The 18,253-nt window shown below is 43.4% G+C and overlaps 2 protein-coding genes across 2 annotated transcripts; both read right to left on the bottom strand.

Moving 5' to 3' along the window:
* Nucleotides 1–2,819: 2,819 nt before the first annotated feature.
* Nucleotides 2,820–10,999, bottom strand: LOC310940918 (high affinity choline transporter 1-like). Its single transcript, XM_083905970.1, has 8 exons — nt 9,291–10,999; nt 9,019–9,132; nt 8,575–8,730; nt 6,454–6,602; nt 6,181–6,324; nt 4,130–4,283; nt 3,578–3,795; nt 2,820–3,443 (listed from the first exon to the last, which is right to left on the bottom strand). The coding sequence occupies exons 1-8, from the start codon at nt 9,472–9,474 to the stop codon at nt 2,883–2,885; spliced, it is 1,680 nt and encodes a 559-aa protein (XP_083762096.1). The 5' UTR covers nt 9,475–10,999; the 3' UTR covers nt 2,820–2,882.
* A 1,491-nt stretch (nt 11,000–12,490) lies between these two features.
* LOC310940633 (high affinity choline transporter 1-like) lies at nt 12,491–17,241 on the bottom strand (the record flags this gene model as incomplete). Its single annotated transcript, XM_083905622.1, has 8 exons — nt 12,491–13,051; nt 13,274–13,491; nt 13,999–14,152; nt 14,552–14,695; nt 14,834–14,982; nt 16,343–16,498; nt 16,787–16,900; nt 17,058–17,241. 8 exons carry the CDS (start codon nt 17,239–17,241, stop codon nt 12,491–12,493), a joined length of 1,680 nt encoding a protein of 559 aa, XP_083761748.1.
* Nucleotides 17,242–18,253: the final 1,012 nt, after the last annotated feature.

The raw sequence follows: 18,253 nt of genomic DNA, 5'->3' as shown, positions 1-18,253 counted from the left end.
CTCGTGTGCTGAAATGCAACCAGACTGAGCAGTTTTATTGACATTAGGCAGAAAAAAATGTACCAACCACACAACTAGAACATTTTTTGTGACATTTGCCAGAGGTGAGAAATAACTAAGTAGGAATGCTTCCCTCCAATGCCATTGTATTATATAGTCCCCATTGCTCATTGTTAAGTGACACAACTTACCCTAGGCTTGAGGACAAATATGTGGATCATCTACTGGAGCAAGGGGCCCAGGTCCTGCTCAACTTGTTTTTGGACGTGATGTTTGAGGATCTTTGAAATTTCAGAAAATAAGAGCTCAGAAGAATTTGTTGGCAAGCTCAAAGATATTCTCCATTTAGCTTGCTCATTAGCTGTAAATGCTGGAAAAAATAAATAAATAAAGGTTTTGCTCGTGTTGCCTTAACGGGAGCTCACAGATGTGATGATATTTCCTCCGCTCTGGCTTCTGTCCATTGGATCCTAGTGCTCTACAGAATCCAATTGAAGATATTGTAGTTTACATGTGTCTCAGTGATGTTGCTCCACCTTCCCCCTCTGACAGTGGGAGTTATCAAGTGTGTCTTATGTTTTGTCTTGAATGTGAGATGTGCTCTGTTCATGTTTTATGTTTTTAAATACTGTCCATTGTCACTGTACTTGGTCGGTATGTTGAGAAAATCCTAACCAAAAGAAGACTGACCAGTAAAGCCTGCTGTCTCAGCTGTGCTTTCCATTTGAAAGGTGATGATGATGATGATGATGGGTTGGTGATATGTGCCGCTGAGCCACAGGGGGCACTGCTGAGTTACCCTCAAAACGTTAGGCTGACTGAAATTGAATATCTTTTTGCATTTGTTTATTTGTTGAGTTGACCAAGGATGGACTTTTCTGGAGTCATGAGTTAAGTTGAAAAGCTTTATTGGAAGCAGCTCAGACCTGAGGAGAACTGAGACGATGCCGAACTCAACCAAGTATGTGAACATGTTAGACATCCTCTGTCAGTCTGCCTGTGAGTCCCAGAGTTAGGATATTTAAAGGTGCTTTCTCTGCTGATACATAGAGCTGACCTGGAGGACTGCGCAGTTGCGTTGTCAGTCGTCTGCCCCAGTTAGTCCAGTTAGGCTCAGTGAAAATATTAAGGGACAAATTTTGTAGACAACAGACTGTTGCTAGCGCGACACCGAGGCCTCTGTGATTAGATAGTTGCAGATGGCACCGTCCTGAGTTGTTTAGGCTTGTGCTTAGGAATGTGAGCTGATAACTTCAGAGAAGGCCGAATAATATGCACATTGCAAGCACCACCCTGACATACGAAAATGTATATGTAAGAATAATAATAATTATAATAATAATGCATTATATTTGCCTTTCAAGGCACTCAAGGTCGCTGTCAGGGTGGTGCGTATTATTCGACCTTCTCTAAAGTTATCAGCATGTCAACATGTCCAAGCAAGGGGCGTGGACAAGATGGGAGCATGCAAAACCTCGCAAACTCACCTGGGCCGATCTCTTGAGAGCTGAAACTTTTCCCCTCAAGTTCCTCATCCAATCTGTGTATGACGTCCTCCCAAGCCCAGCCAATCTGCACTCATGGTGCCTCGCAGACACTGCGGAGTGCAAGCTGTGCCAGAGGAGGGGCACCATGGGGCACATTCTGAGTTGTTACCCAAAGGCTCTAGGGGAGGGGTGGTATTGCTGGCGCCACAACCGAGTTTAAAATCCTTGGCGGGTTCCATCTGCACAGCGATACAAAGCAGCAAGTCCCAGGTCGCTCCGAAGCAGTCAATCACCTTCATCAGAGCAGGGCAGAAGGCCGACCTTGAGTGTCTTGAAAGGCGCCTTCAAATATAATGCATTATTGTTATTATTATTATTATTATCATTATCATTATCATTATCATTATCATTATCATTATTATTATTATTATTATTAATAAACCACCAGCCCAACTCCACAGGAGGGCTCTTCACCACAGCTCGCGACTGGCAGCTCCAAGTTGACCTGGGAAGGCAACTCAAGTTCCCGGACAACATTGCTACCACTTCACTCCACCCAGACATGGTGTCAACATCGGAGTCAACTAAGCAAGTGGTGCTCATGGAACTGACAGTCCTCTGGGACGACCGGATTGATGTAGCTAATGAGCGCAAGAGGGCCAAATACTCGGAGCTCACCACAGAGTGCCGGATCAATGGCTGGAGAGCCCGCTGTGAACCAGTCAACATTGAAATATTAAAGTGCAAGTAAATAGACAAAAAAAGTGCAGCAGTTACAAGTGTAAAAGAACAACTATCAACAGTTAGATACTTTAAGGGTGAAGTAAGTAGTTTATAGTGACATCTAGAGGAGAGGCTGAAATTTACAACAAGGAACTGCTCCTCTGCTCACCCCCTCCCTTCCCTGAGCGCTACGGTATCCTCAGCCTGTCAAATGTCGTCCTCGTCGTCTTTCTCCATGTCAGCAGATGAGGTTCGTGAGGTGAGGGAGAGGGCGAGCTACCGCGGTCATAGCAGATGAACAGTAGAGAGTGGAGGCGGGACTTCCGCTACAAGTAAAGAGACGCTTGATTTGTTCTCTCGCGTTTGTCTATACAGGCTCCGGTAGAAACATGGCGTCGTGGCAATGCAGTAGCGGCCCGCAACCATGTTATTTTACACATTTTATTGTACTTTTTGAAACACTACGAGAATGAAACAAAGAATATTATACAGCTACTAGACAATGCAGGAGCACATAATATGTATACAAAAGTGGATTTTGGGTTATATAAACCCATAAATACTACACAGTGTCCCTTTAAGTGTCAAGAACTGTAAACAAAATATATATTTATTAATATCAAACTAAAAGTTCAGCAATGCCAGCAGCTTATGAAAGGGAAAGATAAATGGTTATCCAATCGACAACATGGGCTCTAAGGGAAGTCCATCTCTGTCATCATCACATTCAGCATCACTTCCAGCTCCATCTTTGAGGTTCTGAGTGACAGCATCTCCTGGTGGTACAGCATTGTTACACTTTACTTTGAAAATGTCCCATCTTTCAGGCAGCAGGCCCTTGTTGAACAGGACCAAAGTCAGTGCAGAAACAGCTAGGATGGTTATCTGAGTACAAAGCATGGAAAATGTTCTGACCGCAAATGTTTGGACGTAGATGCCGTCCTCCAGTGTGCAACCGGGAAGGCAAATAACTACAGGAAGACCTACAGCGTTCTCTCCTAACAGAATCCTCACAATCAGCCCTACAATGTAACCCACCACAGCACCGTACCCATTTGTCACTTTGAAGAAGAGCACAGAAACCAGTTGGGGGAATATAAGGGTGTAGGCAATGTCTGCTCCAAGAATCCAGAGGAGGAGGACGCTTTTAGTGAAGAACGTTATGGATGTTCCAAGGACACCCACAACCACGACTGAGATCTGAATCACCCACTGCATTTCACGATCTGAAGCCTGGGGACACAGAAAATGAGATGTGTTTTTATATTCATTCATGTACTTTGAAACTCTGCTTGTTCATGTTGCCTTTGCAAATGAACAGCAATCAACCCAAGAACACATTTCTGTCAGTGTCCTGCAGTCCTCACCTGTTTGCGCAGAATGTTTTTGTAGATGTTTGATGAGAAAACAGAAGTTGCCGATAACAGGCCTGAGTCTGCAGAGGACATGACGGCTGCAGCGATGGCTCCAATTCCAATGATTGAAACAAAAGATGGAGTGAGGTACTGCAGAGTCAGAGGAAGGACCATCGACTGCTCACCACGTTCATAAGGAGACGGAGAGCCATACATCGTCAGGTTCCAGTCTGGACAAGAGATATGAAGGTTCAACAAACTTTTTTCCAACAAAAACACTGACTTTCCTGTTATTTTAAAGGTTTTGCTGTGGACTATATAACTATATATATTTAAAACATGGAAATGGACATTGCCTCCTGTTTTGTAAAGGATGAAAGTAGCAGTTAGCCCCTAGGGTTGCAGGAAGAAGTTTATGGGAAAATGAGCTTCTACTCTTAACATTTTCCTGAGGAGTTAATGTCTCAATGTCTAGTTTTAGCTCCACTGAAATCAGTTTTGTAAATGATGCTCCCATTAAAGGAAAATAGACCAGATCTGTCGTCTCTCGAATGTAATTCCCACCTGTGGAGGCCGCGACAGCCCCGATCAAGACTGAAGGAATTCCCAGTATGGAGATCATAAAGGCAGCAGCAAAGCAGGTTATCTGGGCTGTCTGTGATGAGGTGGCAGACAGCGTCCTCTGGTGGAAGCACTGATATGCAAGACTGCCAAGAGCCTGGAGAAAGAGAAGACGAGGAGAGTATGTGGCAAGTTTTTTATACACATACCAAATCAAGTGAATGGTGTAGGAATTACAACACTTTCTATATGTGCCTCCCACTTTTTAGGGGAGCAAAAGTAATGGGACAAACTAAACAATCATAGATCAAACTTTACAAATCCTTTGCAGTCAATTACAGCCTGATGCCTGGAAGACATAGACATCACCAGACGCTGGGTTTCATCCCTGGTGATGATCTGCCAGGTCTCTAGTGCAACGGTCTTCAGTTCCTGCTTGTTCTTGGGGCATTTTCCCTTCAGTTTGGTTCTTCAGCAAGTGAAATAATGTCCAGTCAGATTCAGGTCAGGTAATTGACTGATAACATTCCACTTATTTGCCTTAAAAAACTCTTTGGTTGCTTTTGCTGTATGCTTTGGGTCATTGTCCATCTGCACTGTGAAGCGCCGTCCAATGAGTTCTGAAGCATTTGGCTGAATATGAGCAGATGATATTATTCGAAACACTTCAGAATTCATCCTGCTTTTGTCAGCAGTTACAACATCAATAAATACAAGGGAACCAGTTCCATTGGCAGCCATACATGCCCACACCATGACACTAACACCACCATGCTTCACTGATGAGGTGGTATGTTTTGGATCATGAGCAGTTCCTTTCCTTCTCCACACTCTTCCTCCCATCACTGTGGTACAAGTTGATCTTGGTCTCATCTGTCCATAGGATGTTCTTCTTGTAATGACTTTTTTTACGTGTTGTTTCTACTCTTGTCTTCCTGTTTTTGAGGCTCACCAATGGTTTACATCTTGTGGTGAACCCTCTGTATTCACTCTGGTGAAGTCTTCTTTTGATTATTGACTTTGAAACACATACAACTACCTCCTGGAGAGTGTTTTTGATCTGGCCAACTGTTGTGAAGGGGTTTTTCACCAGGGAAAGAATTCTTCTGTCGTGGTTGGTCTTCCATGTATTTTGGTGTTGCTGAGCTCACCGGTGCATTCCTTCTTTTTAAGAATGTTCCAAACAGTTGATTTGACCACACCTAATGTTTTTGCTATTTCTCTGATGGGTTTGATTTGATCTTTCAGCCTTTATGATGGCTTGCTTCACTGACAGTGACGGCTCCTTCCATCTCATATTGAGAGTTAACAGCAACAGTTTCCAAATGCTAATGTCACTCCTGGAATCAACCCTGGGAGAATAGCCCACACCTGTCCATGAAATAGCTTTTCAGTCAATTGTCCCATTACATTTGGTCCCCTAAAATGTGGGAGGCACATATAGAAAGTCTTCCTACACCGTTCACGTGATTTGGATGTAAACGCCCTCAAATTACCCGTGAGGGGGTAGAGTATCCCAATACTTTAGGGAACAAGAGGAAGTGCCCATCCTCCCCTAAAAATGCCCCTTGCCACAAAGTCAGCTCTCGACCAGCTGAAGATGCCTTGCACACTTAGCCAGCTGCAATTTTCTGGAACAATATGGCGGCTACCGGTGCAGACGACTACATGCACACAGAATATATTCGCAAATACGCCTGAAATCCGTGAAATCACACGTCGATGATGCGCATACGTAGAGAACACTATCGCCACGTTAATTTGCATACTAGTGGTGTCCCATTTCTTAGGGGAAAATCTTCCCTTGCATTTCCCTCATTCAGGGTACTTTACTGTGGAGGGAACTTATAGCAAGGGTTCTCAGTGAGAGAATTGGGACTGGGCCTTATTCTTCAATATTGAATTCATGGCACTGAGGTTTGGGGTAACGCATAGTCTGACCCCGGCCACACCAACCTCCTTTGAGTTTAGCTGAACTCGTCAAAATACGTAGAAAGTTCATGCCCTATATGTGAAAGTGGTTTGAAACTGATGATGATGAATATTCATCTTACCATCAATAAGAAGTCATCAATCCATTTCCAGACCATGTCATTCTCCAGAGTGCCAACCCAGGGTTCATGAAGTGTGTTGTTGAAAGCTGTCTCTGCGATGTTTAAAGATGTGTCGTTGAGTAGAAGGAAGGGGACGCACAACCACTGTTAACACAAGTAGAGATCATCTTGATTATAGTGATTTTAGTTCACAATAATTTACAGAAAGTATGGGAAACACCACTGTAGATAATAAATACTATGTCTTGAACACATGTTCTACTGTAGACTCACCAAACTGACAAAAATGAGACTAAGCTGGATGATGTCAGTGAAGGCCACAGAGTAAAGGCCTCCTAACAATGTGTAGATAATGGCCACAGCTGCTGAGATGCACACAGAATAAGCAAAGGGCAAGTCCAGGATCACACTCATGGTTAATCCTGTTGGGAGAATCACAAACAGTTTAAAATACAGTTTAAAAGCTTTCATGGCCACAAGGGGGCACCATTTGTTAGGTTCCTCATTCTGAACTGACAGCAACTTTTTGCCACATTTAACTCGAGATGTCTGGTTGTTCCAGACATCGACGCAATTCCAAACAACACATACACACAGTCACACATGAACACACACACATACAGCTGTTTCATGTAATTGTTAATAATTATTATGTTTGTGGTTGCAATTGATGTCTGTGGTTTGTATTAAAGGGCCCATATTGTGCAAAATCAACTTTTTAATCATTTTAGTATTGATATTTGGGACTCAGGGGGCCATACCAGTCCCCAAAATTTTAAAAAACAAGACTCAGTCATGTTTTCCAGACCTGGAAGATCTCTTCTCTCAAACTGACGACATACTCATCTTTTGAAGCCATGGCTCTTCAACTGAATGGTCCAACTCCCACTATTTTAGTCACTGTCTATCGTCCACCTAAGCCAAATAAGGATTTTATTGATGATTTCTCTGCTCTTTTCACCCACCTTACCTCACTCTGTCCCAATATAATTCTGCTTGGTGATTTTAAATCAAAAATATGAATTTAGCTGATCTCACCACAGGCATTAACAGCCTCCCCAGCTTCAGTTCTTCATCTACTCTTGATCAACTGGTTACCCACTATAATCATGGCCTCCATTCCCTGCTGAATTCACTTGCTCCTGTTAAAACTAGGACTGTGTCATTTACCAACACTGCTCCCTGGTTCACACCGCATCTACGACAACTTAAAGCCAAGGGACGGCAACTAGAGAGGCTCTTCAAGAAAACCGGACTCTCCGTTCAGAAAGAAATGTATCACATCCACATCCTTCTCTACAAAGACACAATATCCTCAGTCAAATCTCAATACTATGCAGGTTTAATCAGTGCTGGTTATGGGAATACTCGAGCCCTGTTCTCAGTCCTCAACAACACACTACGCCCTCCGACCTCACTTCCTGCACAGTTCTACTCCTCAGATCACTGCAACTCCCTAATGTTATTCTTCAATGAAAAAATACACAGGATCCACCAGCAACTGACCCCTCAAATCCCCTGCATTCCTTCTCCTCCGGAAGCTAGAGAATCCCAAGCATTCTCTAGCTTCCAACTGCCCTCTGCTGCTGACATTTCGGATCTCATCCTGAAATCTAAAACATCTACCTGTCAACTTGACCCCCTCCCTACCTCCTTAGTCACTTCCTGTCTACCCTCCTTGTTACCTCTGATAACTGCTATCATTCACTCCTCCCTCACCTCTGGTTCTGTACCGTCCACTCTTAAATCTGCTGCTGTTACACCTATACTTAAGAAACCCGGTTTAGACCCCAGTGACTTTAATAACCTGCGACCAATCTCCAACCTACCATTTGTCTCTAAGATTCTGGAGAAAGCAGTGGCTTCACAGATACATGCTTATCTCCATAGCAATAACCTTTATGAACAGTTCCAGTCTGGATTCCGCCCACGTCACAGCACAGAAACAGCCCTCCTTAAAATTACTAATGACCTACTGTTGGCAGCTGACTCTGGCCTATTATCCATCCTTATCCTCCTTGATCTGAGTGCGGCCTTTGACACAATCTCCCATACCACCCTCCTCGACAGACTAGCATCTATTGGCATCTCCAACACGCCCCTGGAGTGGTTTAAATCTTATCTCTCTGGCCGCACCCAGTTTATCCAGTTGAAAACCTTCACATCCCAACCGTCTCCCCTCTCCTCTGGTGTTCCCCAAGGCTCTGTACTTGGCCCCATCCTGTTCACTATCTATCTCCTCCCCCTTGGTCAGATCTTCCGCAAATTCAATATCCACTTCCACTGTTATGCGGATGACACCCAGCTCTACCTTTGTTCTCTTTAATATCAAAGTGGTTACTGTCATAGAATATTATAACCAGTGTTTTTAATTTGTCATGTAGGTGTGTTTACCTAAGCCAAGAAGAGTGCACGCCACCCACAGCACATCTATGATCAGAGAAGGCAGCACCAGAGAAGCGCTCAGTACGTTGCCGTACTTTATCTGGAATGGGTCCATCATGGTGACGTACTTTTTGTCCCTCATTGGCTTGGCAAAGAAGAGACCACCTTGTGCAGTGGGTGAGATATTCAATATAATTACTGTATATATTCATTACTCAATCAATAACATGCTGTGCAAATGCTGTGAGGGTAGTTTTGAAACAAAAACACTAACAAAGGTGCGGTGTGGAATTAAGCCAGTGGGTACCAGCAGAGGTCAGTTGACTTGGAGGCACATATCTCAAAGTCCATTGTCCTTGCTCTTAAAGGTTATTAGAGCAGCTGTTGTGGTAAATTATGTGTCTGATATGATCAAAATAACTGGTTTTAGAATTTCTAGATCATCAGTCTTACCCAGTATGAAGGACACAGATTGTTGTACAGGCAGTAGAGCCCAGATCAAGCCCATCTTAGGAGTGTAAACTGCCTCAGTCACACCGAGGATAAAACCACCTCCCACCCATGTAGCTGCAGAAAAATCACACAACACGGCAAGAAACACAACAAATCAAAAAACCCATTGGTTGAGAGAATATAATGTCTTATTATGACACCATTAAAAAGAAGCTTTTATGATTACAATACCTGATCACGATCAAGTTTTTCAAACCCACTGATCTACATACCAGTCATGGTGAAAATCCCAACCACCAAGTTAATATTTCTGTCTCCAAGCAGGATCACTTCAGTCCTGTTTCCTCTGCTGGTTTTCTCAGCCTTCTTGGCCTTTCGGGCAGCTAAAATCCCAGTGACCAGGACTAAGACGTAAAACACAGCAACTGCAACCACACCAGCGATGTTCAGAGCCATGGTGTTCTGCCTCTGTGGAGCTTGTGTGCTGAAATGCAACCAGACTGAGCAGTTTTATTGACATTAGGCAGAAAAAAATGTACCAACCACACAACTAGAACATTTTTTGGGACATTTGCCAGAGGTGAGAAATAACTAAGTAGGAATGCTTCCCTCCAATGCCATTGTATTATATAGTCCCCATTGCTCATTGTTAAGTGACACAACTTACCCCAGGCTTGAGGACAAATATGTGGATCATCTACTGGAGCAAGGGGCCCAGGTCCTGCTCAACTTGTTTTTGGACGTGATGTTTGAGGATCTTTGAAATTTCAGAAAATAAGAGCTCAGAAGAATTTGTTGGCAAGCTCAAAGATATTCTCCATTTAGCTTGCTCATTAGCTGTAAATGCTGGAAAAAATAAATAAATAAAGGTTTTGCTCGTGTTGCCTTAACGGGAGCTCACAGATGTGATGATATTTCCTCCGCTCTGGCTTCTGTCCATTGGATCCTAGTGCTCTACAGAATCCAATTGAAGATATTGTAGTTTACATGTGTCTCAGTGATGTTGCTCCACCTTCCCCCTCTGACAGTGGGAGTTATCAAGTGTGTCTTATGTTTTGTCTTGAATGTGAGATGTGCTCTGTTCATGTTTTATGTTTTTAAATACTGTCCATTGTCACCATACTTGGTCGGTATGTTGAGAAAATCCTAACCAAAAGAAGACTGACCAGTAAAGCCTGCTGTCTCAGCTGTGCTTTCCATTTGAAAGGTGATGATGATGATGATGATGGGTTGGTGATATGTGCCGCTGAGCCACAGGGGGCACTGCTGAGTTACCCTCAAAACGTTAGGCTGACTGAAATTGAATATCTTTTTGCATTTGTTTATTTGTTGAGTTGACCAAGGATGGACTTTTCTGGAGTCATGAGTTAATTGAAAAGCTTTATTGGAAGCAGCTCAGACCTGAGGAGAACTGAGACGATGCCGAACTCAACCAAGTATGTGAACATGTTAGACATCCTCTGTCAGTCTGCCTGTGAGTCCCAGAGTTAGGATATTTAAAGGTGCTTTCTCTGCTGATACATAGAGCTGACCTGGAGGACTGCGCAGTTGCGTTGTCAGTCGTCTGCCCCAGTTAGTCCAGTTAGGCTCAGTGAAAATATTAAGGGACAAATTCTGTAGACAACAGACTGTTGCTAGCGCGACACCGAGGCCTCTGTGATTAGATAGTTGCAGATGGCACCGTCCTGAGTTGTTTAGGCTTGTGCTTAGGAATGTGAGCTGATAACTTCAGAGAAGGCCGAATAATATGCACATTGCAAGCACCACCCTGACATACGAAAATGTATATGTAAGAATAATAATAATTATAATAATAATGCATTATATTTGCCTTTCAAGGCACTCAAGGTCGCTGTCAGGGTGGTGCGTATTATTCGACCTTCTCTAAAGTTATCAGCATGTCAACATGTCCAAGCAAGGGGCGTGGACAAGATGGGAGCATGCAAAACCTCGCAAACTCACCTGGGCCGATCTCTTGAGAGCTGAAACTTTTCCCCTCAAGTTCCTCATCCAATCTGTGTATGACGTCCTCCCAAGCCCGTGGAGTGCAAGCTGTGCCAGAGGAGAGGCACCATGGGGCACATTCTGAGTTGTTGCCCAAAGGCTCTAGGGTTTCCCCTCAAGTTCCTCATCCAATCTGTGTATGACGTCCTCCCAAGCCCGGCCAATCTGCACTCATGGTGCCTCGCAGACACTGCGGAGTGCAAGCTGTGCCAGAGGAGGGGCACCATGGGGCACATTCTGAGTTGTTACCCAAAGGCTCTAGGGGAGGGGTGGTATTGCTGGCACCACAACCGAGTTTAAAATCCTTGGCGGGTTCCATCTGCACAGCGATACAAAGCAGCAAGTCCCAGGTCGCTCCGAAGCAGTCAATCACCTTCATCAGAGCAGGGCAGAAGGCCGACCTTGAGTGTCTTGAGGGGCGCCTTCAAATATAATGCATTATTGTTATTATTATTATTATTATCATTATCATTATCATTATCATTATCATTATCATTATTATTATTATTATTATTAATAAAACACCAGCCCAACTCCACAGGAGGGCTCTTCACCACAGCTCGCGACTGGCAGCTCCAAGTTGACCTGGGAAGGCAACTCAAGTTCCCGGACAACATTGCTACCACTTCACTCCACCCAGACATGGTGTCAACATCGGAGTCAACTAAGCAAGTGGTGCTCATGGAACTGACAGTCCTCTGGAACGACCGGATTGATGTCGCTAATGAGCGCAAGAGGGCCAAATACTCGGAGCTCACCACAGAGTGCCGGATCAATGGCTGGAGAGCCCGCTGTGAACCAGTCAACATTGAAATATTAAAGTGCAAGTAAATAGACAAAAAAAGTGCAGCAGTTACAAGTGTAAAAGAACAACTATCAACAGTTAGATACTTTAAGGGTGAAGTAAGTAGTTTATAGTGACATCTAGAGGAGAGGCTGAAATTTACAACAAGGAACTCCTCCTCTGCTCACCCCCTCCCTTCCCTGAGCGCTACGGTATGCTCAGCCTGTCAAATGTCGTCCTCGTCGTCTTTCTCCGTGTCAGCAGATGAGGTTTGTGAGGCGAGGGAGAGGGCGAGCTACCGCGGTCATAGCAGATGAACAGTAGAGAGTGGAGGCGGGACTTCCGCTACAAGTTAAGTGACGCTTGATTTGTTCTCTCGCGTTTGTCTATACAGGCTCCAGTAGAAACATGGAGTCGTGGCAATGCAGTAGCCGCCCGCAACCATGTTATTTTACACATTTTATTGTACTTTTTGAAACACTACGAGAATGAAACAAAGAATTTTATACAGCTACTAGACAATGCAGGAGCACATAATATGTATACAAAAGTGGATTTTAGGTAATATAAACCCATAAATACTACACAGTGTCCCTTTAAGTGTCAAGAACTGTAAACAAAATATATATTTATTAATAGCAAACTAAAAGTTCAGCAATGCTTATGAAAGGGAAAGATAAATGGTTATCCAATCGACAACATGGGCTCTAAGGGAAGTCCGTCTCCATTGTCATCACATTCAGCATCACTTCCAGCTCCATCTTTGAGGTTCTGAGTGACAGCATCTCCTGGTGGTACAGCATTGTTACACTTTACTTTGAAAATGTCCCATCTTTCAGGCAGCAGGCCCTTGTTGAACAGGACCAAAGCCAGTGCAGAAACAGATATGATGGTTATCTGAGTACAAAGCATGGAGAATGTTCTGACCGCAAATGTTTGGACGTAGACACCGTCCTTCAGTGTGCAACCGGGAAGGCAAATAACTACAGGAAGACCTACAGCGTTCTCTCCTAACAGAATCCTCACAATCAGCCCTACAATGTAACCCACCACAGCACCGTACCCATTTGTCACTTTGAAGAAGAGCACAGAAACCAGTTGGGGGAATATAAGGGTGTAGGCAATGTCTGCTCCAAGAATATAGAGGAGGAGGACGCTTTTAGTGAAGAACGTTATGGATGTTCCAACGACACCCACAACCACCACTGAGATCTGAATCACCCACTGCATTTCACGATCTGATGCCTGGGGACACAGAAAATGAGATGTGTCATTATATTTATTAATTTTCCTGTGCTTTCAACAACAAGCAAGATTTAGTTTAATCCCTTTTAAAGCTAAAGGGTGCTGTGGTTAATATTTTACACAAGTCCCCTCCAGGGATTTACGGCAATCACCCCAAGGCCACATCTCTACAGACCATGTGCCACTGAGCTGCTGCCACCAGCAGTGTCCTGCAGTCTTTACCTGTTTGCGCAGAATGTTCTTGTAGATGTTTGATGAGAAAACAGAAGTTGCAGATAACAGCAATGAGTCTGTGGACGACATGACGGCTGCAGCAATGGCTCCAATTCCAATGATTGAGATGAAAGATGGAGTGAGGTACTGCAGAGTCAGAGGAAGGACCATCGACTGCTCACCACGTTCATAAGGACACAGAGAGCCATACATCGTCATGTTCCAGTCTGGACAAGAGATATGAAGGTTCAGTTCATGGGAATATGATCAACATTTTCCTGAGGAGTTAATGTCTCACTGTCTTGTTTTAGCTCCTCTGATGTCAGTTTTGTAAATGATGCTCCGATTTAGATGAAAATGGACAAACAATGGCACATGTGAGTGGCCACCAGTGTGATTGACAGCAGGTGCCTGGTCAGTGAACGAACAGTTTCAAAAACTGACATGGTGCTGATCCAATCACACATTTTAAAGCTTCACATGAAAAGTCAAGTTTGCGACATCCATTTATACGCACAGTCTATGGGTTATATCATCTAATGCAGGTACCATTTGGCACTGGTTCAGTTAAAGTATTCAGGACAGTGTGACAGTGAGCCTGCATGTACCCTGAAACCTGGTCATAGTTATTTATTCCTGTGCTTTTTTCTACTGTGACTTGTTAAAATGCCTGCCACAAAAAAGTCTAATTTCTCTGGGTTAAAGGTCTGTCATCGCTCCAATGTAATTCCCACTTGTGGAGGCAGCGACAGCCCCGACCAATACTGAAGGAATTCCCAGTATGACAATCATAAAGGCAGCAGCATAGCAGGTTAACTGGGCTGTCTGTGATGAGGAGGCAGACAGCGTCCTCTGGTGGAAGCACTGAGATGAAAGACTGCCAACAGCCTGGAGAAAGAGAAGACGAGGAGAGAATGTGGCAAGTTTTTCATACACATATATACATACATACATTGTTGCTTGTTCAGATTGAGGAGATTATATCACACTTTGTGGTGTACCACAAGGTTCTGTTATGGGCCCAATTGTTTTTTCTGTACGGAACGTGTGTAAGGATGTTGCTGTTATGAGTAAATAAAAGTAATTTTTAGATGCCTCACTACGTAATCTTTACTTGACACTTATTCTTCAATATTTAATTCATGGCACTGAGGTTTGGGGTAAAATGTAGACTGATCCCGGGCACACCAAGCTCCTCTGAGTTTAGGTGAACTCGTAAAAAGACATAGAAAGTTCATGACCTATAAGTGGTTTGCAACTGATGACGATTATGAACATTCATCTTACCATCAATAAGAAGTCATCAATCCACTTCCAGACCATGTCTATCTCCAGAGTGCCAACCCAGGGTTCATGAAGTGTGTTGTTGAAAGCTGTCTCTGCGATGTTTAAAGACGTGTCGTTGAGTAGAAGGAAGGGGACGCACAACCACTGTGCACACAAGTAGAGATCGTCTTGTGAAGATTAATTATAGTGATTTTAGTTCACAATAATTTAAAGAAAGTATGGGAAACACCACTGTAGATAATAAATAGTATGTCTTGAACACATGTGCTACTGTAGACTCACCAAACTGAAAAAAATGAGACTAAGCTGGATGATGTCAGTGAAGGCCACAGAGTAAAGGCCTCCTAACAATGTGTAGATAATGGCCACAGCTGCTGAGATGCACACAGAATAAGCCAAGGGCAAGTCCAGGATCACACTCATGGTTAATCCTGTTGGGAAAATCACAAACCGGCAAGTAAAGTTTAAAAGCTTTCATGGCCACAAAGGGGCGCCATTTGTTAAAGAATGTGGCCAAAAACGGTTACCACATTCAAATTCAAAATGAGGTCTTGGGTTATGTTTTGTGGCGTAACTGGCAACCCGTGGTTGCTCGGCAGCTGAGACTCTACTGACTGCAATGATTGGTAGACAGCGGTAGGTGGCGCCACATCCCAAAACATGATTTTAAAAAATAAACATGATTTTTAAAACATAAGTTTTTTTTTATGCATATATTTTGGCTGTACTGTTGTTGTTGGTGAGTTCAGTTTGTTATATGAACATTATTCCTGAGTCTCTGTGACATATTAGGAGGATTTTATGGCCAGTTGCTTTAGATTTATTACATAATGCACCTTTAAGTTCCTCATTCTGAACTGACAGCAACTTTTTGCCACATTTAACTCAAGATGTCTTGTTGGCCAGACATTGACGCTATTCCCAACAACATCTAATGACAACACCTACACACATACAGCTGTTGTTGGTCTGCTAAACTTTTTTCATAAAATTGTTAATAATCATGAGAGACCATGACCTCAAATCAACAGGCAGTTGGCCATCTTGGATTTGGCGTATATCTTGGCGTTTCGTAAAGGAGCTTGCTAGTCTTAGGGCTTTTATCCTAGGAAGATGAAAAACACTTCAAAATGTACTAGACCCATCCAAGATCAAATGTTATCAGAATGTTTCGCAGATTCCAAATGGCGTGGCCACGGCAGCCATCGGAATTTCAGCGAATTTCGATGGCTCACCGAGAAACACGAAATGCGCTATAACTTTGCTATACGTTGACCAATCGGCATGAAACTTCATAGGTGACACGAGACCCCGGCCCTGAACATGTCTAGAGAAAACATCCAATATCAAAATGTGCGGTTTGATAGGGAATAGCCAGCTATGATTGATGTTTTGACTAACCATGGCGACAAAAATCGTGAAAAACTCTTAAAGTGTAGCTTCACATACACACAAATGGGAAAAGGAGAAAAAACCAAGGCCACTTTGGAGGCTCACAGTGGTAAGATACTTTGTCATACAACCAAAACTTTGGTGCGTAACTCCTCCCACAGTTTTGAGAAAACCCCCACACATCCTATATCAAACTGTACGGTTTCCTGGCCAGCCTGCTGGTGGCTTACCCGGCCTAGCGGTGGCGCCGGTTGATGCAAGGTCCCGCACAACGCTGCTTACAGCTTTAATTATGTTTGTGGTTGCAATTGATGTCTATGGTTTGTATTAATATCAAAGTGGTTACTGTCATAGTATATTATAACCAGTGTTTTTTATTTGTCATGTAGGTGTGTTTACCTAAGCCAAGAAGAGTGCACGCCACCCACAGCACATCTATGATCAGAGAAGGCAGCACCAGAGAAGCGCTCAGTACGTTGCCGTACTTTATCTGGAATGGGTCCATCATGGTGACGTACTTTTTGTCCCTCATTGGCTTGGCAAAGAAGAGACCACCTTGTGCAGTGGGTGAGATATTCAATATAATTACTGTATATATTAGTTACTCAATCAATAACATGCTGTGCAAATGCTGTAAGGGTAGTTTTGAAACATAAACACTAACTAAGGTGCGTTGTGGAATTAAGCCAGTGGGTACCAGCAGAGGTCAGTTGACTTGGAGGCACATATCTCAAAGTCCATTGTCCTTGCTCTTAAAGGTTATTATAGCAGCTGTTGTGGTGAATTGTGTGTCTGATATGATCAAAATAATTGGTTTTAGAATTTCTAGATCATCAGTCTTACCCAGTATGAAGGACACAGATTGTTGTACAGGCAGTAGAGCCCAGATCAAGCCCATTTTAGGAGTGTAAACTGCCTCAGTCACACCGAGGATAAAACCACCTCCCACCCATGTAGCTGCAGAAAAATCACACAACACAGCAAGAAACACAACAAATCAAAATCACATTGGTTGAGAGAATATAATGTCTTATTATGACACCATTAAAAAGAAGCTTTTATGATTACAATACCTGATCACGATCAAGTTTTTCAAACCCACTGATCTACGTACCAGTCATGGTGAAAATCCCAACCACCAGGTTAATATTTCTGTCTCCAAGCAGGATCACTTCAGTCCTGTTTCCTCTGCTGGTTCTCTCAACCTTCTTGGCCTTTCGGGCAGCTAAAATCCCTGTGACCAGGATTAAGATGTAAAACACTACAACTACAATCATACCAGCGATGTTCAGAGCCATGGTGTTCTGCCTCTTTGGAGCTCATGTGCTGAAATGCAACCAGACTGAGTGGTTTCGTTGACATTAGTCAGAAAAAATATACCAAAGTGACAAACAAATACAACATTTTTTGTGACATTTGCCAGAGGTGAGAAATAACTAAGTAGGAATGCTTCCCTCCAATGCCATTGTATTTTATATTCCCTATTGCTCTTTGTTAAGTGACACAACTTACCTCCAGGTATGAGGACAAATATGCGGATCGGATCATCTACTGGAGCAAGGGGCCCAGGTCCTGCTTAACTTGTTTTTGGACCGGATGTTTGAGGATCTTTGAAATTTCAGTAAATAAGAGCTCAGAAGAATTTGTTGGCAAGCTCAAAGATATTCTCCATTTAGCTTGCTCATTAGCTGTAAATGCTGGGAAAAAAAAGATAAAGGTTTAGCCCGTGTTGCCTTAACGGAAGCTCACAGATATGATGATATTTCCTCCGCTCTGGCTTCTGTCCATTGGATCCTAGTGCTCTACAGAATCCAATTGGAGATATTGTAGTTAACATGTGTCTCAGTGATGTTGCCCCACCTTCCCCCTCTGACAGTGGGAGTTATCAAGTGTGTCTTATGTTTTGTCTTGAATGTGAGATGTGCTCTGTTCATGTTTAATGCTTTTAAATGCCATCCATTGTCACTGTACTCGGTCGGTATGTTGAGAAAATCCTGACCAAAAGAAGACTGACGATGCACCACCCTGACATACGTGTATCTATATATGTCAGGTACTTGCAATGTGCTTAAACGTATTATTCGGCCTTCTCTAAAGTTATCAGTATGTCGGCATGTCCAAGCAAGGGGCGTGGACTAGATGGGAGCATGCAAAACCTTGCAAATTCACCTGGGCCGATCTCCGGAGAGCTGAAACTTTTCCCCTCAAGTTCCTCATCCAATCTGTGTATGACGTCCTCCCAAGCCCGGCCAATCTGCACTCATGGGGCCTCGCAGACACTGCGGAGTGCAAGCTGTGCCAGAGGAGGGG

Source organism: Microchirus variegatus, assembly GCF_963457635.1.
Source record: "Microchirus variegatus genome assembly, chromosome: 19".
Taxonomy (NCBI): Eukaryota; Metazoa; Chordata; class Actinopteri; order Pleuronectiformes; family Soleidae; genus Microchirus; species Microchirus variegatus.
The sequence above is the reverse complement of the archived record's forward strand: the minus strand, read 5'-3'. Positions and strand labels throughout refer to the sequence as shown.